This window comes from Trypanosoma rangeli, assembly GCF_003719475.1.
Source record: "Trypanosoma rangeli strain AM80 chromosome Unknown Tra_15.4_contig_00094, whole genome shotgun sequence".
NCBI lineage: Eukaryota > Euglenozoa > Kinetoplastea > Trypanosomatida > Trypanosomatidae > Trypanosoma > Trypanosoma rangeli.
Window position 1 is genome coordinate 7939 of NW_021705838.1, and position 21123 is coordinate 29061.

Here is a 21123-nt window from a genome sequence, read left to right on the forward strand (position 1 = left end):
GAAACACGTAGAAGCGAAGGGGCAGAAAACCATCCAGTCCTACAAGCCACTCAGTGCTCACGTCGTCCGGAAGAGGCGGGCACTGAAGGACCCACACGAGCATCTCCAAGAGCATCAAACAAAGCGAAGGCGAGTGAAACACACTGACCACACCTTTCTTCCCATGCGCCCGATTTGTCAGACCGTGAAACTTCGCCTTCCCGCGGTAGATGGAAGCAATGGCTACCTCCGCCGCGAGTGAAAAAACAAGCATAATGAAGTGCGTGATAACTCGGCCCTTGTCGAAGAGGGCAAGGCCGTAGCAGAAAACTGCTAAAAAACACATTACTCCACGCAACCAGCGGCGACTGGCGTGCAGGCGCTCCATGTTTGCTAAATTACCAACGCTGGCCGTCACGGGTGGAATAGCGGTAAGTGTCTGTGGCCTGATCAGCCGCTCGGCGCGCCCACGAAGCTCCATGGGTGATCGTTGTCCCCTATAAAAAAACAAAAAATAAAATAAATAAATTATGTACCGAGACCCGAGTTTGTGGCCCCACCAATCGCCCGCGCCCCTCACGACAGCAATAACAACAACCCTGTCTGTGTGTTGGGTCCTTCCCCAGCCACCTTCGCCGGCGATAAGAAGACTGCGCCCAGGCACACAGCCGCAGCATCGTCAAAGAAGACACCAAAAGGAAGACAGGCAGAGAAGGCCCTTTCAAAATTCCCTCGCTCCCTCCTCTGTTCACTGTCCCACAGGAGCACACATGCGCAGACACACGCACCAAACGGGGAAAATCCTTCAAATATCCAAAACAACAACAAAAAATACTCAGAGTTAAAATACTGTACATCCGCCCAATTGTGAGGGATACACGTGGGCAGGATAGTCATACACCAGAAAACAACGCGTTCACACACACACACAGAGAGAGAGAGAGAGAGAGAGTAGATAATAATAAATAAAATATGCAACACCGGACGGAAGGCTAGTGCAGAGAGGGAAATAAAATGACGTTACAACACGCGCTGGCAAGAGAAGACCCAATGACCCCCCATCAACGCCAACGGCAGCACGAACTATCAAAGCAAATCTCGTTCTCTCAGACAAAAAAACAACAACAAAAGATGAATCATAAAAAGCGCCAACGCCTGAGCTTCCTCTCAACCCATGCGTGCTGCATCGGTTTCAAGAATGTGATTGGGCAAGGCTAGGAGGGTTAGTTGGGGCCATCACAGCTAAGGCCTCCATCGCCATCGTGAGACGACTACAATTGGATTCTAACATCTCCACCTTCTTCAAAAGACTCGACACATCTACGTTAGCCATCATTGCCCCCGCACCACCTAGCACATCTGTGGCGCTTGAATAGAGGTTCTCTACCCGGGCGTTGCCTGTGACAGCCCGCTCCACCTCTTGCCGCGTTGGCAGCGTGTCTCGGCCCTCAACACAGCTTCGAAAAAAAGCTTCCACGTCAGCCTTCTGTTGGGCTTGTTGGGCAGCACGCAGCAGCTGACGCAGTTGCTCTTCCTGCTCTGGCTCCAGTATTCCAGTCGAGGGGATCGCGCGAAAACGCTGCGTCGCGTCCATCCATTCCTGCCGTTCACGACGCAACCACGAAATACGACGTGCGAGATCCCACGCGCAAAACAACGCCTTGACGCGTCGCACTACACCCGCTGGTGGATAACTGTGCAGACGATGAAAGCGCCAGGCGGTTTGAATGACGCGCGCCGAGTCCTCCCGCACCACGTGGGAAAGCCTGTGGCACCGCATCAAGATGTACATGTTATGCTCGTTCGTGTCATCCACCAGCGACCTGTGGAAGATGACCACCAGGTAGGCAATCAGAGCAAAACTGACCACCCACGCCAGAAACGCTACAAGCTTCCCGGCCGCAGTTACCGGAGTGCTGTCTCTGTATCCGACCGTGCTGATGGCCTGAAAGGCGTACCAGGAACCATCGTACAGAGACACCTGCTCCGCCTTTGCGTACAAAAAGGAGAGAGTGGCCCACGACACCACGGTGGCAAGCGACGCAACCTTTGCCTTGCGGTACGCCAGCGCTGTGCGCACCGTGAAGGTGGTGGTGAGCGGGAATGCCGCCACGGCGGTCATAGCTCTGCAGAAAAATCGGTACACGTACGCGGCGTTGTGAACGTAGACCACAACGGCGTACAAACGGACGAAGAGAAAGTAGTTTAGAAGCTCGAAGAAGGGGCGCCAGAAGAATATCAACGGTGGAGTTTGAATGCACCAGATCAGGATCTCCAGCAGCATCTGCAGCAAAAACGGGGAGGTAAATATGTTGCGGTGGTCTTCGTACAACACATTCGTCAGCCCCGTGTACTCAGCCTTGATGGAGTAGACGCGCATTATAATGAGCACCGCCGCCCCCGACACGGCAAGAATGGTCCAGTCCACCACAGCCGTTGAGGGGAGTAGCGAGAGGACAAATACGATAATAGCCAAGAACGCCTGGACGCCGCGCATCCAGCATTGGTACGCCGCAAGGAGCTCAAGAGTGGCAATCTCCTTCGTCACCACCAACGGGGCACTCTGCAGGCCGACGTCAATGTACAGCTCATCACGGAGCAGGTGCTTCACTCGCGTGCCCAGCAGACGCGGCCCTAGCGTGACCGCGCGCGTTTTGCGTCGGAGGAGATTAAAAACCCCACGCTTGGCACGCCGCCGCGGTAAAGTTTGAGTCGACACCAAATTGAGGTCCATCTTTTCCATTTTTTTTTCTTTTTGTTTTTTTCTCTTCTATTATTTTTGTTTTTTCTTTCTTATCCTTTCCTTGTGTTTTGCCTCGTTTTTAAAAATTAATGGAGAGAGGGCCACGGTGGATTGAATGCTCCCTATCGATTATATATATATATATAATCGATGTGTGTTGGGCCCCGCTATGCCCTGCCGCTTCCACACGCACACGCACACGCACAGCAAAACAGGCAAGTCAGTGGCGATAGAATACGCGCAAAACTCAACGGCAAGTAAAGCACACACACACAAAGCGAGACAGAAGTTGATGCCCCGCCTGCTTCTGATGCACACCGCCACTAACATACCAGCAGTAATTTGAGTACTGTACAGGGGCTGAGAGAAAGAGAGGGAGAGGCAACAACGCACACATGCTCCTAATGGAGTTTGTCGCACTGCAGCAGCACCCCCTCAATGATGAAAAGAAAAAAAAAAAAAAGAAGTAGTCCCACCGCGCTTCAGCATTATGTGCGCCAGGCCCAAAACGGGTTACTATTATTCTCCGCATGCACCACCCCCCAACACTGCAGAAGGGAGAAAGAAAAAAATATATAGTAACATGCGGCAGCGCTTCTTCTCAAGACTCACTTCCTCAGCATCCGCAGCTCGGTCAGCCGGAGGAGTTGCTCCTCGCAGTACTGCAGGAGCGTCAAGACCCGATCGTCCTCGCCACCAGAGTCCGTCTTCTCGCTCCTTCCAACACCGCTTGACCCCAACGCCTGCCGGGAATCTACGCGCCGCTCAGTCTCCTGCCTCAGCGCCGCATTCTCGCATCGTTGGCGCGCCAGCTCACGCTCCAACGCCTCAATCTGTCGGACCATTGGGTCCACAACCCGCAGCAGCAGCACCTCTTTCTGACGCCGCTCCTCTCGCAGGATGCGAGACAACTGATCCACAATGAAAATAAGCCGCTTCCGATCGTCTCCTGCGTAGGCCTGCGCAAAGGAATACGATGGCACACAACGGGCGCTGGCGCGCAACATCGCATCCTTGTTATTGCCTAAGCCGCAGCCCACGCCAATCCCTTGCAGCCGCGTTGTTCCATCCGTGAGGTTAACAAGGAGGTGTGCAGCGGAGTTTGTGCGGTGGCATGCACCGTACACGCGACACGAGTTCTCCGCCTCCCCCACGTAACTTGCATCGTTGAGACGCTGCTGTGCATCACGGGTTGGCGCTTCCTGCCGCAGGAGAGTGGCGGCGCCGTTCAGTGAGCTTGAGCCGGGCGAGGAGAACTCACGACTCGTACTTCCTGCTTCTGCGTCGCCGGCGCCCATTGCAGCATACGCACGATTTCGAGATTCCTCCACAGGCACAGTTTCGGTTTGACATAACCCCCGCTGACCTTGACCTTGCTGCTCTCGTCGTCGTCGCTCAGCGCGCTGATGTAGCTCGCGGGCCTTATCCTGCAGACCCTGCTGGCGAAACAGTTCCGCCTCCAGCCTGGCGAACTGCCGCGCCAGTTTGGCAACTCTGACGACTTTTGAGGTTTTGCTATCGTGTTCCTTGTCACTGTCACTCTCACCGCCGCCGCTACCCTCTTTCCGTGCACCGGCGATAAGGCGTTGCAGCTGCAGCAGTGAGTGCTCAACGCCAGCCATCACGCACCCGCAGATAGCGCGCGCCCAGGCCCCAATTGGCCCGTCTTGCTAAGTTGTGTATGCGTGTGTGTCTTCCCCTGTTTCTATTCTGCAGCTACACGTAATTTTCCACAGTGCCTGCATCTTCACAGAGAGAGAGAGAGATAGATAGATAGAAGAGAGAGAGAGAAAGAAAGTGATATGATGTGTGGCACTTCGGATTCAGTGACGAGAAAACACCGGATATTACGACCGTCCGCTCTCTTGCGAATTCATTCCTTGCTCTCCCACACCCCGGCCGCGTTGCCATTTTACGTCGATGTGCCTTAGTACTTAAAGGTGAGAGCGGAGCGGCGAAAGGCCATTTTTTTTTTTAAACACCCTCTTGCCTTTTACCCCCTTGTTTTTTCTTTCGTGGTTTCCCTCCAGCTTCATCGTCGTTTCTATTCTCTTTTTTAAACGATTCCTCCCGGGTGAGGCTCCAGCAGTGCCCTTCCCCTTCCGTGCTGCGCCCTTACTGAGATGCTCGCCGTATCCGGGAACGCCTTGGGCTCGCGGCAGCTGCAGGAGCCATAGGCAGACACACACACACACACACCCATCCCACTCTTCTCCTCAGTTACGGCCACATCACCTTTTACACGACGCCGCGGCTGCCACTGTTGTCATTCCTTATTCTTTCTGCCACTGTCGCCCGCAAGGGCGCGGCTGTGGTACTTCTTCTTATGGCCCTGGATCTTGCTCAGGTCAAAGAAGCGGGTCTTTTCCTTCTCCTCAATGGTGTGCCGCAAGAACTGCAATCCGGCGATGTTGTAGTCCATGCGCCCCACGGCGCGGTCGAGCCCCTCTGCAATCATGCGACGCAGCGCGGCAAGCCGGCGGGCACCGTGTGCCTCGGAGATCTCACCAGCTATGGCAGCGCGGGAGGTGTTGCCAAGGGCCGCAAGACCAGGCGGTGCCGCAACGAGAGCGAGGACGATCTTCGCCGCAATCTCATAGTTCAACACGGCCCGCTCACGCAGCATTGCCTCCAAATAGGTGAGCAGGGCGTCAACATGTGTGCTTGTAAGGGCGGAGAGTGCGTGTCGCACCTCACTTGGGCGCACACTCTCAATGATGGACCAGAGATACTCCCAGACTGTCTTGTTTGCCAGCAATGGGTGTGGTGGTGTGAGGTCCTCCGCGTTTTCGCGGCGCTGTAATTCCACGCTGACAAGGTCGAGTGCCTCCATAAGTTTCTCGGCGGCGGCGGCAGTGGCTGTCGTTAGCTGTCCAGCCACAGCAACCTCCGGATTCTGCTGTTCAAGCGTCTGCATCGCCACCCGCCTTGCAGCCTCCTCGTCCATGGCTTCCTGCGCCATGCGTTCCTCCTCCTCGGCCGGGAAGACAATGTCCTGCGTGCGGAGGAAGCAGCGAATGCACTTGTCCATCCCTGCGGTGGCGAGGCAGGTGCCGTTTGCCGTTGCCGCCACCGTCCAGACCCCGCGCTGATGCTGTCGGAACATCTGAATCATTGTCCAGTTATCCCCATCCCAGTGCTTCACGGAGCCGTCTAGTGAGACGGTCAGCAGCTGGTGTGTGTCCTGCAGGAACTCAACCTGTGTCACGTAGTCGTCGTGTGCGTGAATCGCGCGGTGGCAATCACCAAAATCAGTTCCCCAGAGACGCAGGGATTTGTCCATGCCCACCGAGGCCACAAGCGTGCCATCCGAGGAAAAGGCCACAGCCGTCGGTGGGAGTTTGTGCCCAAAGAGCGACAGATACGGCTTCATGGTGTCTGCAAAGAAGAGCTGAATGTTTGTGTTCTGCAGACCCACGGCCACAAATCGATTATCTGGGCTTAAGGAGAGAAACAGAGGAGCCTCTGTCAGCTCTATTTCCATAGACTGAAGCAGCTGTGGCGCGGCGTTGCTATTAACCTTATTATCGTTATTAACCTGTTTCTTTTTGCGCGTCGCATCGCCTGCATCCTTGAGTAACGCAAGTGTCCAGACGATGAGTCGACGGTCAGCTCCAACGGACATAAAACCACTGCTGTCGGGTCGCCGCACCACGTGTCGTACGCCGCCCACGTGCACTTCCGGCTCGGTGAAGATGACGTTCGACGCCAGGGGATCCACAAGAAGGATGGATCCATCCTGCAGCCCAACACAGCAGAGACTTGCCGAGATGGCGGCCATGGTGACCGCTGCATCCACTGCGACGTGGCCGGTGCACGTGAGCGTCCCTGTGGCGTCGGCGTGGTGGACGTTCGCCTCCTTTGCGTCGTAAAAATCGTGCACTCCTTCCGCCGCCACGTCATCGTACTGCGGCTTGAGTGACACATTCCACATCATCACCTTCTCGGCGCCCAGCGAGAGGAGTGTGGTGTCGTCCTCAACAAACGTCAGCTGCCGGATGTCAGATTGATGGCCCTGTTGCTCCATCGTGTGACGAGGCTTGAGGTCCTCCAGCGTCCACGTTGCGGCCCCTGCCAGCTCCGTGGTGGCCAGCGCGGTGGTGTAGGTGCACACGTTGTTATTGTTGAACGTCACTGCGATATGCAGGCGATCCGCATCCCGCATGCCGCCGCCGCCGCTGCTACCGGCATGTGGAATAAAACAAGCACTGCGCACCTTCTGGTCCAGAAAAAAGGTACGGAGGAGGACTACTTCCTCCGACGCGGATGCAGTGGCCGGTGCGGCGTTGGCGCCAGCTGCCAGACCCCTGGCAGCGTGTTTGCCCCCATCGTGCTGGCCAGCCACCTCCTCTCCCTCTGCAGGCTCCACCGCCTCATAGTCATCCTCCTCGCCCCCCTCCGCACCATCATTCCTCGCCGCACGCCGCTTACGCTTGCGGGATATTTTCCTCCGCACCTCCTCTCGCGTAAGCACACGGAAAACCTCCACTGTTTTACTCGTGCACGCCAGCAAGAAGGCCCCATCGTGCGAAAACGACATGGACGTCACAGGCTTCTGAAGTTTGCGCTGGATGCTCCCGTGTTCCACCACCTCCGCCATCGCGTCCTCCCCGCGCGACGCGTCCTCTGCCAGTAGCGCCTCCGTGTTGAACACCTTCAGCTGGCTCTCTCGCAACCCGCAGTAGAGGCGGCGCCCCGCGCTGTCCATCCGCAGCGATGAGACCTGCGCGTCGGAGGCGACGAGCGTCTGCACACACTGTCGGAGAGCAATGTCCCACACCTTCACAAGCCCGTCGGCAGCGCCTGTCACAACCAATCGGTCCTCCTCCTTCCGTGGGACAAACTCAATGCCGACAACGCCTCCACGGTGGCCGCGTAGGCGGAAAGATGCCTCCTGCGTCATGAGGTCCCAGACGGTGAGGTCGGTGTCTTGACCTCCGCTACACATATACGCCCGCCGGGAGCCGATGGCGAGGGCAAGGACGGCTGTGTCCACCTTGTGCCCCAGTGCGTAGAAGCGGCAGAGGGGCAGGCCATAGTTGTTCGTGGGCCCGCACGAAAAGACGGCGACGTGGCCGTTGTGGTAGCCAACAAGCAGTATCCACCCATCCCGCTCCAGATGACTTCGCCCCGTTGTCGAAGACTCCAGCGGCAGCACACGAATGACGGTGACCTCCAGAGGCATCTTTGCCTCGGCCGGTATGAGCGTGTGCTGCAGTGCCCCACTACGAACGGAATAGACTCGCACAGCCTCAAGGCTGGCAACAAATACGACGGCCCCCGCCACAGCTGTGCGCTGCCCATTCCGACCACCTCCACCATTACCGCCGTGGCTGCCGGGGCGCGCGGACGCATCCGCATACGAGAACGGCGCAACGACGCTGCAGAGCGCCAGTGATGCGTTACTTGCTACCGCTCCTCCCTGCGGACCAACAATGTACCGCAGGTATGTCTTCCCCACCATTGTTCTACTTCGGCACGTATATTTATGTACAAGCGTATTGTTGAGGAAAGTGAAAGAAGAAGTTGAAGCCATATATATATATATATCTAAAAGAAAAGAAATAAACAAGCAGAAATTGCCCCTGAGGAAACGCGCGGAACTGCCGACACCGCCGACACCCCCGAACCGCTATTACCCCCCGCCTCCCCCCCCACACTACCCATGATCGCGACGATTAGCGTCTTTTTTTTGATTACCCTCGAAAGCAAACAAACAAAGGTCGCTGCTGTGTCAAACGACCCCACCCAACTTGTTCCGCAGCATCCATTGGCCCCGCTCGTACATGATGCCCCGCACCCGTGCACTCGTTTGCCGCGCCGTCACCTCAAACTCCTGACGCACCTTTCTCGCGTAGTACGCCTTGTCCGTCACACGGAGTTGGGCGTGGCCGGCCTTAAGCAGACTTCTGTAGAGTGTGCATGCTTGCTGCGGGGTGGGCTCCACCGGGGGGCAGTAGCGGCTGGCGTCGATGCGCCGCCGCTCCAAGCGCATGCGCCGCTCATTAGCGCGCCAGAAGTCGGGTCGGCCTTCCTTCCACCAGCGCCGCTGGCCGCCAAGCCCCCCGCGTGTCACGCGTAGCATCCTAAACTAATGTCTATATATACTTCTTCCCTTCTCACTCGCCCCCCGCTCGCTGTTCCCCACAAAACAACAACATCAATAATAGCAGACACGCACAAAAGGAGTAAACAGGCAATACAGAGGACCGCAAAGTGCCCACGACGTGTTGCTCTGCAGCACCGCCCTTTATTTCATTTCCGTTACACACCACGCCTGCCGAGGAAGTTCTATTCTTTGCATCTAAATTTCTTCACTCCCCTCCTCCCCCAAGAGAGAGAGAGAGAGAAAGAAAGAAAGACATGAGAGATATGTAAACCGTGCTGCATTTCTTACCGCGGAGACCTCATGTGGAAGACACGAACGGCGTTGGCTGCTGCTGCGGCGAAGACGGTGGCAGGTCAACCCACGTGACAACACGTCTCCGCGTGGTGGGCGCTTTCCCCGGCCTGCTTGTTCCCCGGCCTCCCTTCGCCGGCGCTCTGCGGTCCGTCACCGCAGCCCCCGCATCCGACGCGTAAGGATTAGAAAAGTGACCTGCCAGCAGCTGAAAGTTCGGCTTGCAAAGAAATTCCCGATGAGCCACTGCCTTTGCTTTGGCGTCGGCAACCTGTTCAGTGCTGACCGCATTCTCATCATTCCCACCCACCATCACTCCGTCCTTTCCCAGCAGCTGGGGAAAACCCCTCCCACCGGTACGGCGACACGACGACGACGGCAGCGACTGCTGCGTCCGAACCCCCGCGGGAGTTGTGTTTACGCGGAGGGGATGGAATCGTGATGACATCTGCCGTCTTGCTGCCAGTCCATGACGCCGCGGGGTGTCCTGCAGAATCACCAACGCCGCAAGGAAGTCGCCATGCAACGCCTCTGTGATGAGGCCATAGGGAAGCACGACCGTGCGCCAGCGGGCCAGCAGCTCCTGCCGCTCCAGCGCACAGGCAAGAAAGATGCGACGGCGGTGCTGCATCTCAGCCGGCGCAACCCCCTCTAGCGCACAGGTCTGCAGCAACACGTGCCAGCGATAGCATTGACTGAGCTCAATAAAGGTGCGATCCTCATGCTCCTGCTGCCTGAGCGCTCTCCGAGGGGTACGACAGGAGTTCGCTGTCGCAGCAGCTCCACCGTGCGGAGACCGCAGCGACGCACACACACGTGTATTTCGTGACGGTGCCACGTTTTTAGCACCTTCTGCAGGGCGCTTATGAACATCACGAGGAAGCTGCTGCGGTTCCTGCACCGGTCCGTCCGTGTCGCCGTCGTCGCCCGGTACGTCAATGACGATGACCACCTCACTGGCGTCTGCGTTGTCATGGTTCGTAGTGTCCGGCGCGTAAGAGGCGCCGCTGCACGTGACCTCGGTGGTAGCAGCAGCAGTGGGAGGTTGTGACGAAGCAACGACACGCCGCGGTGCCTCGTTACGCGCCCTGGTTGCAAAAGACCGACTTTGCGTTTCCTCGCGTTGCTTTTGCATCACCTTCGCTTGCTGCTTCCTCTGCTTCTGCCACTTGCGGCGTTGCTCCCGCCCACGAGACTCGTGATGTTCCTTGATCTGTCGCTGCACGACCGCACGTCGGTCACGGTACTCCTGCAAAAGCCACCGCTCACGTAGTTTGTCCTCAAGAGCAAAAAATAGCTGCCTGCGCCCCTTTGCCTCCACGTGTTGTATGATGCCTCGCCCTTTTCGCTCCGTGTCACACACCGCGCCGCGGCTGTGGGTCTCTACCCATGTTTCTTTTTGCAACAGGAGATCCAGCGCTGCCGGGCCACCACCCTCCTTCAGCCTGCGCTCCACACCCAGCGCGGGATCCGGCACACGTCTCGCACGCGCCCCGAGCAGCTCATCCAATGGTGTGGCCGGCCAGCTCACCGCCGTTTGGGCCGCGGGGCTTGCCACGTGCATGGCGTCGCCTGCATCGCCGTCGCAGTTCCCGCGTCCCGCCGCCTGCGCCTCCAGTCGACGAACGAGTTGCTCCCGCGTTACATCGTGGCTTCGTCGCTCCTCTACCCAGCGCCGCTGCTGCTCCACCAAACGCCGCACTTGTCGTGTTGCCGTCAGCGCCGCCGCATGCACGCGGAGAGCTGCCTGCACAAGCACGATCGCGTGGCGTTGGGCGCGGCGTCGCAGCGGCACAAAGTTCCACCGAACCGACCAACACGCACGCAGGAAGGACTGAAGAATGCGTGTGCCACACCCATGCAACCTGGCCCGGCCACGCAGGCGGCTCCCCTCAAGCTGCTCCAAGGCCCCAGCGTCGTACACCTTCACGAGTCCAGAGTCTTCCATGACGACGACCGACGGCGCCTCTCTCGCCGGCACTGCTTCACTGTTGAACACACCGATATCCATACGTCTCTGCGAAGGAACGTGCCGCCACACCCCTGCTTCTTCTTCCTCTCTGGGAGAAGCATGCGCTGCGTAGTCCACAGTCACCGCAGAACAAATGAGCTTCGCCTGAATGATTGGCGAGAAAACGTTAAAATTTTCAAGGGATATGTGGAACAGGGGCGGGAGTGGACGCCACTGCCGATCCCCCGCAGAATCGCCCTCCTGCCAAGGTGGATGCGAGGTGAGGTGCGACGACACACGTGCGGCATCCACAACGGGGCGGTAGCGCGCGATAAAGTCGCCCAGCGTGAACATCACCACTGGATCTCGTGAGGCTGAGGCGTGGGGTGCTCCGCCAGCGTATTCCTGACGCAGCGCCAAAATCTCCGCGTGGCTACAGCCCACCACCCAATGCGCTACCGCCCACGCACCATGACGCTCGAAGACCCTGTCTGACAACACCGGCCAAACCCCGCCTGCTGGCAACGGGCGAAACAGCTCGAGGGAGTCAAGCACGCCCAGCAGCCTCGCGGCTGTTGAGGATAGCGATGGGAAGAACTCTACGCCACACACTGCCTCGTTATCCCTTGCACTCCTGTGCCGCAACCACCACAGCCAATCTGTCATTGTGATCTCTAGCAACACGTTGCGTCGAGCCGCAGGAGCTGCGATGACGGCGGCTGAGGAGGAGGGAAAAGAAGTGTGGGGTGCTGTTTTGGTTGGCACGCGTGGCGGTGTCACGGACGACGCAGACAGCAACTCCGCCTCATCCGCAGAGGACTCCTCAGCGCAGTTAAACCGTACTCGCACTGAACGAGCCGGCGGCGGCGCAGCATTCACCTGGTCGCCGCAGGAGAGCGCGTTCACGTGCACCATCAAGGCCGGCACAAGGTGCAGCACCAACCAGTGTGCAAAGGAGGCAAGAAAATCGTGGAACAACAACCTCGAGGGGCCAGTGAAGAGTGCGGCATTTGTTTCTCCCCTCAAATGTGCCCACAGCCAGTGCATGGCGAGGCGCCTTCCCTCGCCGGAAGTGTTGTCGCTGCAGGGGTGCATAAGAACGGCAAGCATCTCCACCAAGTGGTCCCGCTGCGCCGGCGTGAACGGCAGTCCGGACGCGTCACCACCACCACGACTGCCTTCCACATCATCGTGGCAATACAGGGCACCCGTGTCACGCGATTGGGGCGAAGACTCCAGACAAAACTCAATATGTGCCACAACCGCCATCACACGTACGAGTAGTTGGGTGCTGGCGGTGTACGCCTCGCCGTGGCTATCAGCAGCCCATCGCAACAGATGAACGCTCTGCCGCTGAAACGCTCTAAGGGTGCGATACAAAGCCTCCCGAAGAGGGTCAACATCGCGCACGCCTCTGGCAGCAGCTCGCAGGCCCATTGCCACATCTCTACATTTTCCCTCCTCGTCCGTCGATAGCCACGAGCGCTGCAGCGAGAAGAGGTGTTGCTGCACACGCCACACATTCTCCACGTCTAAAAGCCCCACTTGAATTCCACCACGACTGCCGCCCCAGCAGCAGCGGCTATCGCCATCGCTGTGGCGACTCAGCAGAAGACGTACCCCAGCGGATGCGGGAACCCAGCGAAGCAGTCCATCAACCAAGGCACGGGTGCAGCGCCGCACCTCGGCGAGGACATCCTCGACGCGGCACTGTTCCTCCCACGACACCGCATGCCGCAAAGCAGCCGCCTCCTCCACCGAGGTACGAAATAGCACGGCACACAAAAGATGTTCCCACGCAGTAATAGCCGGCGGCGACAAGGACAGGACGGATGGAAACGTCTCTAGAGAATCGGCGGACTGCGGCGCGGGGGAGCGAAAGAACGCCGCACTACCCATAGCACTGCAGACAACATCAAAGAGATAAGTGTGATTCGTAAGCAATGCCACCGTATTCCACGAAAGACTGGCGGCAGAGGACGACGAAGAAGCGCATTGGTCGCGGCATCTAACATGGCTCTTCGGCTCCTTCGCATGTTTCGTTGCAGTGCTGTCTGCGTCTAGGAGCACGCCAAACGAACACTTCGTGGCGGTTGACGAAAAACCCAAAACACAGGCTCCGCACCGAGCCGGCGCCGCGCCGTGGCAAAGGAAGGACACTTCCGTAGACGCTCTTCGCACGAGGGAGGCGCCGCGCGGCGACCGCTGCCCCGGAAGGCCGACATCACTGAGGGGGGAAATCGACAGGAGCCGCTCATCGTCCTGTGGCGATGAAAAAGGCGTGTTCGTCATCCACGCCGTCCCGCGGGGCACATACAACGCACCCAGGCGCACCGCTTCCTCCAATCAACACCGTTTCTTAGCTTCTTTGGTCTCTGTATGTTCCACAGCAACTCCACACCGTGAGAAGAACAGAGAAAAAGACAAAGAAGAAAAACTATAAACACCTGTGCACAGCATCGGTGTGGCGGTGATGATGAACACAAATAAAGCAATATGAGATATATATATATATATATATATATATATATTAGCCTCCCCCTTTCAAGACCACGAGACAAACACACAGAAACACACACACACACACACACACGCACGTGTGGGAACGCAATAGGAAAGAAAAAGTCAACGCAACAGCTACTCCCGCCCCTGTTTATGTGTTTCCGGCTGCGCTGGCAATGCGGCAGTTGCAGACGAAGCGATATCACACCACGATGTCCTGTTATTGGCGTTGCGCGTTCGAAGACAATACACGGCAGCATCGCGTGAGGGCGCCGCTCTTGCAGCTACTTCCATGCAATCATGTACCGCGACGACCCTGCACGTATGGCAGCGCAAGTGGCACACTGTGTATAGAGCCACGCCCCAGCTCCTTGTAGTCGCCAGCGCACCGCAGCGTTTGCCGCGACTTTTTCTGCCCTGTCAGCCGTCTGTCTTTAGACTCACTTGCCGGGTCATCCTCGTGCTCGTTAGCCTCGTCCGCTGCATCCTCTGCAGGACTCTCCGTATCGGCAAAGGTGTGAAGCAGCAGCTTTGACCGCCGCGTCACGAGTCGTCGCTGCCGCATCTTCGCCATGTCGTAGAGCAGGTCAGGGGCCATCAGGTAGCGATCCAACTCAAGTGTCTCAAGGGCATCCCGCTGCTCCTGCTTCAGAGATTCCTCCGCATCGGTGAGTTCCGTCGCCGTCGTTGTGAACGCATGATGCATGTCGCCCACCACCTCCGTGAAGTAAATACGGCTGCGGTAGTCGTCCGGGTCAAACCTCAGATCGTTCAGCAGATAACAAACGAGGGCCTCAGAGGTGAGCTGAATGATGGGAGCGCCGTAGACTATGCCTGTGCGACGTCCAAAAGGGATGTGCATGCGGGCGACGAAGGGAGACGTGACGTGCGGCACCGCCGACGTCACGTCCTCGTCATCTGCGTCTTCCTCCTCATGACGGTGCCCATCTGCCTCCGTCGCTGCAGCACTGGATGGAGGCGCGATACCTGCGTGCTCCGCTACCTGATGAAGAAATTGCAGCACTTCCTCGTGCAACCAGGTGCGCGGCATGTTGTGAAGACGGACGGTGCGAAGTGTTCCGGAAGCGGGAAGCAGGGAGGTGACAACTGCGCTGTCCCCGCCACCGTGCCCCTCCGCAGCATCGCCACGAGGGGCGGCTGCCTGACCCCCGTTCGCACCACCTGCGCCTCCTCCAGGGGAAACGGGCGACGGGCGCGCGGTGCTGTGCTGCCGCAGCACCACTTGCATGGCACACACACAGCCGCCACGCTGCGCACCGTGGCTTCTTTTAATCTCAATGCCTCCGTCAGCCCAGGCCGGCGCCAAACGCCGCAGGAGTGGCAGACGCCACAACAACGGCGGGGTAACGCCTCCCCTACGGCACAACTGCAGCGAACGCATTGCTTTCGTACCCGCCACACGCCGGCCAAACAAACAGGAACGGGTTTGGGTTGTGCCTTACGATCCCCTGCAACGGAGAACAAGAAGAAAGACGGCAACACCGTTGAGAGAAAGAGGGGGAGGGAGTGATGCAAACAGAAAGTAAGTGGGTCATCACCAAAGAAGCTGTAAACGAGCCCCACTTCTCACATCTGTACCACCCGCAAGAACCATCATCGCTAATAACAAAGACAGCGTCACAGGTGGCAGCACAGAAACGCATACATAAGGGCAAAGAAGGAGAATAAAGGCAGAAAAGATGACGTTAATACTTTTTTTTTTTTTCTTGGCTGCTTGTTCTGTCGTTTGCAGGCCCAACGAGAAGCATGGCGGGGTCACTTGCTACGGCAAACCTGCGCGCGGCGGAACGTGCGAAAGCAGAAGCCCGCTGGAGGGGACTGAAAACAACCCGCTGGGGACTGATGGCCCCTCAATTTGTGACGGTTCATTCTGCAGTTTCGACCGGATACTCGCAGCGTACCGCTTAAAAGTGTCCCGCCTCTTCGCAGCGGCCGCCACGCTGCGTGGCGCCCTTCCAAGCGTAAACGGCTGCGGCACCGTCATCTGCGGCTTCCACGTGGAGGTGTCACTGTAGCGGCGCGCTTCTTCTTCCTCCGCGCGTCGCAGCAGCAGCCGCCTCTCCCGTGCCTCACGCATCCGCTGCAGAAAAACGTCCGCCCCATATACTTTCTTGATACAGGACGATAAGTTAGAGTCGATGCTTCCCCCCCGCGTTAGCGATTCTCGCGGCTCGAACGGGCACGCCGCCTGTTCCTGCAGCAGCGCCTCATAGACGGCCTGCAGGCGTTTGGCGTCACGTCGTTCCTGCCACAGCATCAGGCGGCGAAACAAATGCTCTTGTCGGTCAACACCGCCGCCGCCGCCGCTTGGCAGAAGCGATGTGAAACGCGTAGGTTGACGATCGCGCCTTCCATTGAAAGGTCTAATGGGTGGGCATTGCTGTTCCTCTTGTGGATATCCCTCTTCCTCTCTTCTCTCGTTTCGCCTCTCCCACTGCGCCTTTGCAGCTGCCGTAGCTTCGTCGTGAGGCTCCCCGCGCAGGACGCTCTCCACTAAGGCTTCAATATCGCCTTCCTCCTCTTCCTCTTCGTACTCGTACTCTCCAGGCTGGCGCTCCTTTTGACTGGTAAACAGCCGTCCCGTGAAGCTGTCCGTGTGCTGCGGCTGGACACCAGGAATATAATTCTCAGAAGGAGGCATTGGGGATTGCGTGGACGCCGCAGGGATGCCCAAGTAGTGATCCACCAGCCTGTCAATGTCTTCCTGTACTGCCTCCGCCATGTCGCCTCACCAAACGCAAATGCGCCCGCTCATCCACACCCCAGTCGGAGGGATCTAATCTGCAATGTGTCGGTTTGTGGCAGTGAAAGAAGGGGAAAAGCGCATGCAGAGAATCATCTTCGTTTATCCACAGTGTACGCTGCACACCAGACACATAACCAATATATATATATATATATATTTATATATAATACAGAGAAAAAGAGAGAGGGGAAGAAATACACTGACACACGCAAAGTGAAAACAAAAAAAAAGTGAAACAAGCAAAAAAAAACACACATGGAAGTTGACTGCTTGCATGGTATCTCCAGAAGAACTGCTACTTCTGCTTGTGTGTGTGTGTTTTATCTTTGAATCCCAGGCGCCATCCCACAAACAGGGGCGAGAAACATTCCCAAATAATCAACTGCAATGCGGGCAATGGCTCCGTCCCAGGCATGCCTTATGGTATCGTGTGCTGCACCTCTTACAGGCCACGACGACGTTCTCCGCTGCGCCATCGCCGCGCACAAGTTGCATCGCCACACACGCCAGCCGCACGAGCTGCGTATCCTCCTCGACTAGCGGCCCCGTCTTCTCGAGCAGCCGCACGCCAAACACCTCCGCGTCAACAAGTGGCAGCCGCGCTCGCGCGTCACGGGCACCACACAACTCACACACCGTCGTCGCTCGTGCCACGCAGATAGGGCAGTCTCGGTGCAGATGCTGCTCCAATACCCGGATCTGTGCCACCAGGTAGTCCAGAAAGTCCTGCTTCTCGCCTTCCCGCGACGTGGCTGTCGACACGAAAGTAGAAAAGGAATGACCCACGCTCACGTCGCTTGCAACGGACGCTGTTGACACGTGTGCTGCGCCGCCGTTCACACACGGCGCTGAGTCGTCATGACGCTTCGTTGCCGTTGCTACCACCTCTGCGACGCCGCCATTGCTCCGCGCAGAACTCCGTGCCGCCACGAAGCGTCCAAGCGCCACGGAAGACGAAGATACGGCACTCACGACGCTCCCTACGGTTGTCGCCACCAGAGACGTAGGTTCGCAACGCAGCACCCGCGCCGCGACACCAGCCTCCTCGCTGTACCTTATCCCGCTCAAGTCACTGAGGGAGTACATGACATCTGTCTCCGAGTGGTAGCTTTGCAGCGACGCCACCACCTTCTCGGGGAAAGGCCCCGGGCAGCCCCGTACCATCCGCGCACACAGTAGAAGCCAGTGGCGAAGTACCTTTGCGAGTCGCACAGAATCCCGCAACGCGACAACACGACAACACCGCCGCTGCTCCACCTGCGTCTCACGGTCCCCTATTGTGTACCACGGTTCGCCCCAGTTCTGCTGCAGCCACCCATAGTCACGTTTGCAGACATTTCGAGGCGTGAAGTTCCACGACGTTAAGACGAGAAACGGCAAAATCGCCTTTTGGTTCACATGACACTCATGACAGTAAATCTGTGTACAGTAGTGACATCGACGTGGCCTACACTGCCTAAAAAAAAAAGAAGTGCTCTCACCCAAGACAGTGCCACAACCAGGGCAGAGATATGCCTGCTGCCGTAGCTGCAGTGGACGCGGGACCTCCGCAAGCGCGTGCGAAAGCGGAGTAGGAGCCTCTGCAGCCTCAGCAGGGGCCTCCGCGGGCGCTGTACAGGCAAGACGGCAGCGTTCCTCCAGCAGCTGCTTCCGTCGGCGCTCATGGTGCTGAACAATTACCATCTTAGCGGCAGCGCGTGAGGCAGGTGTGTCTGGGATAGGCTCCGATGAAATCGTCCTCTTGTTCTCAACTGCCGCCACTGAGGCTTCATCCCCCGCTTCGCCACCTGGTGTGCCGTAGATAACCTCAACAAGGTTGAGCAGGCGGAACTGCACCGTTGTGGCCGTGAGATTACCCGCTTCACATGTCGCTCCACCACCTCTTCCCATAGGACCCATGACAAGGTCGTTGTATAGTTCCCTCGCACCATGAAGCACATGAATTAGCATATCCAGCTTCTCCTTGTAGTCATCCTCCAACTCCACCAGGCCACACTCACGCAGTTGTAGACTTTCTTCCTTACGCTGTAGGGTCTTGCGGGCGCGCTCAAGTTGCTCCTGCGCATCCAGCATCTCCACAAATGTCATGAAGGAGGAGGGGTGCGACGTATTTGTGCCGACGCTTTGAGAATAAAGTTTGTCACACTTTGTCCTCACACACTCTAGTAAAGGGGGTTTTGATTGCGGCGTTGTCGTTGCCGCAGCATTATCGTTCTCAATATCGTCGTGATCACCAGCTTTCACTTCATGGCAATTACCGTGCGCGTCGCGGAGTGGCGTCTGTGTGGCTGCGTCAGCCACGTAGCAATACTCCCCTACCTCCTTCCCGTCCCAGTGACAGTTCCTCCTACTGCCTCTCGCGCAGCGGCGCTGAGGCCTATCCACCCCCGCGTGACCCTCACTACCGGCTTGCGGGCGCATGATGTCCTTCAGACATGACGACAACGGCAGCACGGCATCCGACGCCTCATGTTCTTCCGCGCTTTTGCTCCCTGATACGCGGATCGTCGATGCCGCCCTCCTGGTTGACTGCGATGAATATCCCTCACTCATGAGCCCCGCTGCCGCCGCTGCTGGAGCAGGAGCAGGAGCAGGAGCAGCAGACGACACACATCGTCTCTTCCTTCGTCGCTGGTGTAGCCGCAGTCGCTCCACATGCACTGGCCGCGGCGCCTCACGGAATAGCGGCAACGCTTCGGCTAAGGACAGGCAGTACTGCACCATCATACCTCTCCCGTCCACGGCAGCGCCGCCGCCCTGGTGAAGTGGATGCCACATCTTTGGCAGCAGTAACAGCAGCTGCGTTACATAACCCGCATTAAGGAGGGTTGCGTGGGGCCCCAAACACTCCTGCAGCCGTTGCAACCGCTCTGTCCTAAACTGTGAGGCATCTTCCTCCACTTTCTCTTCTGCACTACCAGTACTAGCACCGACAACCGTGCTTTGTTGCCCCACAGCAGTTGCGGCGGTGTCCCTGACGATAAGCCCCACGAGCAGCAGTGCCGCCGCCTCGTATAGGGCATCCACCGTGTTGAGGCTGTGCACCACCCAACAGCGAAATGCGTGAGCGGCGTCTGGGTGCTGTCCCCGCAGCGTCTCCTCCATTGGAAAGTGTGTCTTGTGCCGCCGTGGAAGACGGTGCAGCAGCGGCATCGCAACGCCCTCAAAAAACGCCGCGGCATTAACCATCGGGTCGGGCGCAAAGGCCTCCTCAATGCCGTTAAGAAGGCGCGCGACGAGAGCGGGAGCCACGGTCGGCGTTAGCGTCAGCGTCGTCGTCACGGACGGGCCCTGCCGCTGCTGCACAAAGGCAGCGACGTCTCGCACCGCGTGGTCCAGCGCCACGAGTGTGGGAAACATTCCTTCCTTTTTTGTTATCCTTTTTCTTCTGGTAAACGTTTCTTTTCCCTCTCCGCGCAGTTCCCTTGGGTGAACCGCGGCAGAGCCTCGTCCACTGCGCCTTGCCCCCTCATACAGAAGGCGGCGGCACCACACACACACGCACGCAAGAAGCCAAAGCAGAACACACACGGAAGGGGAAGTGAGGAACACCCACCCACACACACACATACAATTTGGTGGTGCATCCCACGAACACAACGAAGGCAAATAAAGTAAATATATTAACATGACAAAAGTGACAAAACAAAGCAAGCAAAAACAAAGACACAACGTGTCAACAACAAGACAAGACACACAGATCCACAACTTTTATCCGTCAAAAATCACAATGAGTTCTACAAAAGCGACAGACAGCATGCATATGTTGCAGACTCATGCAAAGGATGAGTCGATCCAAACGTGTATGTATGTGCTTGTGAGAAAACATGCGTGTGCGAATGAGTTGGGGGATAATCTCGGTCCTCAGTCTCACACACAAGTGAGTCATAAAGCTCAGACGCCAACGGCACGTATATGCACACACTCACACGCATAGGTACATTGCGGGGGCTCAGTTTGGAGCTCAGCGGTCTCGCTACCGTCTCACGCTTAGCAGGCGGGATTCACGCGTTGTTCCGCGAACCTGTGAGGTATCGCATATAAACAGGAGGGGAGCAGTGGGTGCAAAGGGAGAAGCCCTCTCACCACGTGTGCAAGAAGAAGAGAAAATCGGTTCACACGCTCAAAGTATTCGCGTCCCCACCACCACTACGGGTGGCGACTTTCGTTGTCGCAGTCGCCGCCGCTGATGACCCTCCTCCTCCTCATTCACTGAGGACTCTTCCTCTTCAGCCGTCGACCCCTCCTCCTCGCGGGACTTGTGACGTTGTTCCCCTTCCTTCACATCGCCCTTGTGGGAGCCTGGTTGCGGGTACGTGACGTAGATTGTCTTACGCGCCTGATCCCCGTGCATACCCGAATCCACCGGCTCCTCGAGAAGCGGCAGGAGGGACTGCGGAATGTCCGTCACGGTGGCGCAGCAGGGACAGAGAAATGTCAGAGTGTTAATGGGCACGAGAATGGACTGGCCGCAGCAGCCGCACTCAAGGTGCATATTCTGCGCTGCATTGACGGTGTTGCAGTTGCGGCAGCGGCAGCTGATGGCCCCTAGCGGGTAGGAGATAATCTTCCGGCATCCCTCACAGACCAACTCGCCAAGAAAAATCATTATCGCCTCTCCCGCAGCTGCACTGCTCCGTGCGAGGCACCAGAAATGCGGTTTCTGTGGTCCCACCTCGTGACGGATGCACACACACACACACACACACACACACACACACACACACACACACACACACAAGAAGAGAGAGAAGAAAGAACGAAGGATAGAACGACAAACG

At 57.6% G+C, this 21123-nt stretch overlaps 10 protein-coding genes across 10 annotated transcripts in view, besides 14 other annotated features; all 10 read right to left on the reverse strand.

Moving 5' to 3' along the window:
- Nucleotides 1–460, reverse strand: part of TraAM80_03568 (ion transport protein) — a gene marked incomplete at both ends in the record, with an annotated part of 504 nt that extends 44 nt beyond the window's left edge. The window contains one exon of the mRNA XM_029380531.1: nt 1–460. This exon is cut by the window's left edge and continues 44 nt beyond it. Coding sequence (XP_029239615.1) covers nt 1–460 — 460 coding nt within the window.
- Nucleotides 461–478: 18 nt separating this feature from the next.
- Nucleotides 479–510: a sequence feature (A-rich).
- Nucleotides 511–909: 399 nt separating this feature from the next.
- Nucleotides 910–935: a microsatellite.
- Nucleotides 936–1171: 236 nt separating this feature from the next.
- On the reverse strand, nt 1172–2722 carry TraAM80_03569 (putative ion transport protein; the record flags this gene model as incomplete). Its single annotated transcript, XM_029380532.1, has 1 exon — nt 1172–2722. The coding sequence occupies one exon, from the start codon at nt 2720–2722 to the stop codon at nt 1172–1174; it is 1551 nt and encodes a 516-aa protein (XP_029239616.1).
- A 444-nt stretch (nt 2723–3166) lies between these two features.
- Nucleotides 3167–3188: a microsatellite.
- A 142-nt stretch (nt 3189–3330) lies between these two features.
- On the reverse strand, nt 3331–4344 carry TraAM80_03570 (uncharacterized protein; the record flags this gene model as incomplete). The annotated part of the gene is made up of 1 exon (XM_029380533.1): nt 3331–4344. The coding sequence occupies one exon, from the start codon at nt 4342–4344 to the stop codon at nt 3331–3333; it is 1014 nt and encodes a 337-aa protein (XP_029239617.1).
- Nucleotides 4345–4473: 129 nt separating this feature from the next.
- Nucleotides 4474–4523: a sequence feature (GA-rich).
- A 377-nt stretch (nt 4524–4900) lies between these two features.
- Nucleotides 4901–4924: a microsatellite.
- Nucleotides 4925–4988: 64 nt separating this feature from the next.
- On the reverse strand, nt 4989–8186 carry TraAM80_03571 (U3 small nucleolar RNA-associated protein 12; the record flags this gene model as incomplete). The annotated part of the gene is made up of 1 exon (XM_029380534.1): nt 4989–8186. One exon carries the CDS (start codon nt 8184–8186, stop codon nt 4989–4991), a length of 3198 nt encoding a protein of 1065 aa, XP_029239618.1.
- Nucleotides 8187–8256: 70 nt separating this feature from the next.
- Nucleotides 8257–8275: a microsatellite.
- Nucleotides 8276–8456: 181 nt separating this feature from the next.
- Nucleotides 8457–8807, reverse strand: TraAM80_03572 (uncharacterized protein; the record flags this gene model as incomplete). Its single annotated transcript, XM_029380535.1, has 1 exon — nt 8457–8807. The coding sequence occupies one exon, from the start codon at nt 8805–8807 to the stop codon at nt 8457–8459; it is 351 nt and encodes a 116-aa protein (XP_029239619.1).
- Nucleotides 8808–9055: 248 nt separating this feature from the next.
- Nucleotides 9056–9093: a microsatellite.
- A 36-nt stretch (nt 9094–9129) lies between these two features.
- TraAM80_03573 (uncharacterized protein) lies at nt 9130–13365 on the reverse strand (the record flags this gene model as incomplete). Its single annotated transcript, XM_029380536.1, has 1 exon — nt 9130–13365. One exon carries the CDS (start codon nt 13363–13365, stop codon nt 9130–9132), a length of 4236 nt encoding a protein of 1411 aa, XP_029239620.1.
- Nucleotides 13366–13574: 209 nt separating this feature from the next.
- Nucleotides 13575–13604: a microsatellite.
- A 26-nt stretch (nt 13605–13630) lies between these two features.
- Nucleotides 13631–13670: a microsatellite.
- A 203-nt stretch (nt 13671–13873) lies between these two features.
- On the reverse strand, nt 13874–14977 carry TraAM80_03574 (uncharacterized protein; the record flags this gene model as incomplete). The annotated part of the gene is made up of 1 exon (XM_029380537.1): nt 13874–14977. One exon carries the CDS (start codon nt 14975–14977, stop codon nt 13874–13876), a length of 1104 nt encoding a protein of 367 aa, XP_029239621.1.
- A 381-nt stretch (nt 14978–15358) lies between these two features.
- TraAM80_03575 (uncharacterized protein) lies at nt 15359–16318 on the reverse strand (the record flags this gene model as incomplete). The annotated part of the gene is made up of 1 exon (XM_029380538.1): nt 15359–16318. One exon carries the CDS (start codon nt 16316–16318, stop codon nt 15359–15361), a length of 960 nt encoding a protein of 319 aa, XP_029239622.1.
- A 161-nt stretch (nt 16319–16479) lies between these two features.
- Nucleotides 16480–16511: a microsatellite.
- Nucleotides 16512–16720: 209 nt separating this feature from the next.
- TraAM80_03576 (putative run domain Beclin-1 interacting and cystein-rich containing protein-like) lies at nt 16721–19702 on the reverse strand (the record flags this gene model as incomplete). Its single annotated transcript, XM_029380539.1, has 1 exon — nt 16721–19702. The coding sequence occupies one exon, from the start codon at nt 19700–19702 to the stop codon at nt 16721–16723; it is 2982 nt and encodes a 993-aa protein (XP_029239623.1).
- Nucleotides 19703–19890: 188 nt separating this feature from the next.
- Nucleotides 19891–19915: a microsatellite.
- A 67-nt stretch (nt 19916–19982) lies between these two features.
- Nucleotides 19983–20037: a sequence feature (A-rich).
- A 428-nt stretch (nt 20038–20465) lies between these two features.
- Nucleotides 20466–20951, reverse strand: TraAM80_03577 (uncharacterized protein; the record flags this gene model as incomplete). The annotated part of the gene is made up of 1 exon (XM_029380540.1): nt 20466–20951. One exon carries the CDS (start codon nt 20949–20951, stop codon nt 20466–20468), a length of 486 nt encoding a protein of 161 aa, XP_029239624.1.
- Nucleotides 20952–21030: 79 nt separating this feature from the next.
- Nucleotides 21031–21082: a microsatellite.
- Nucleotides 21083–21084: 2 nt separating this feature from the next.
- Nucleotides 21085–21117: a sequence feature (GA-rich).
- Nucleotides 21118–21123: the final 6 nt, after the last annotated feature.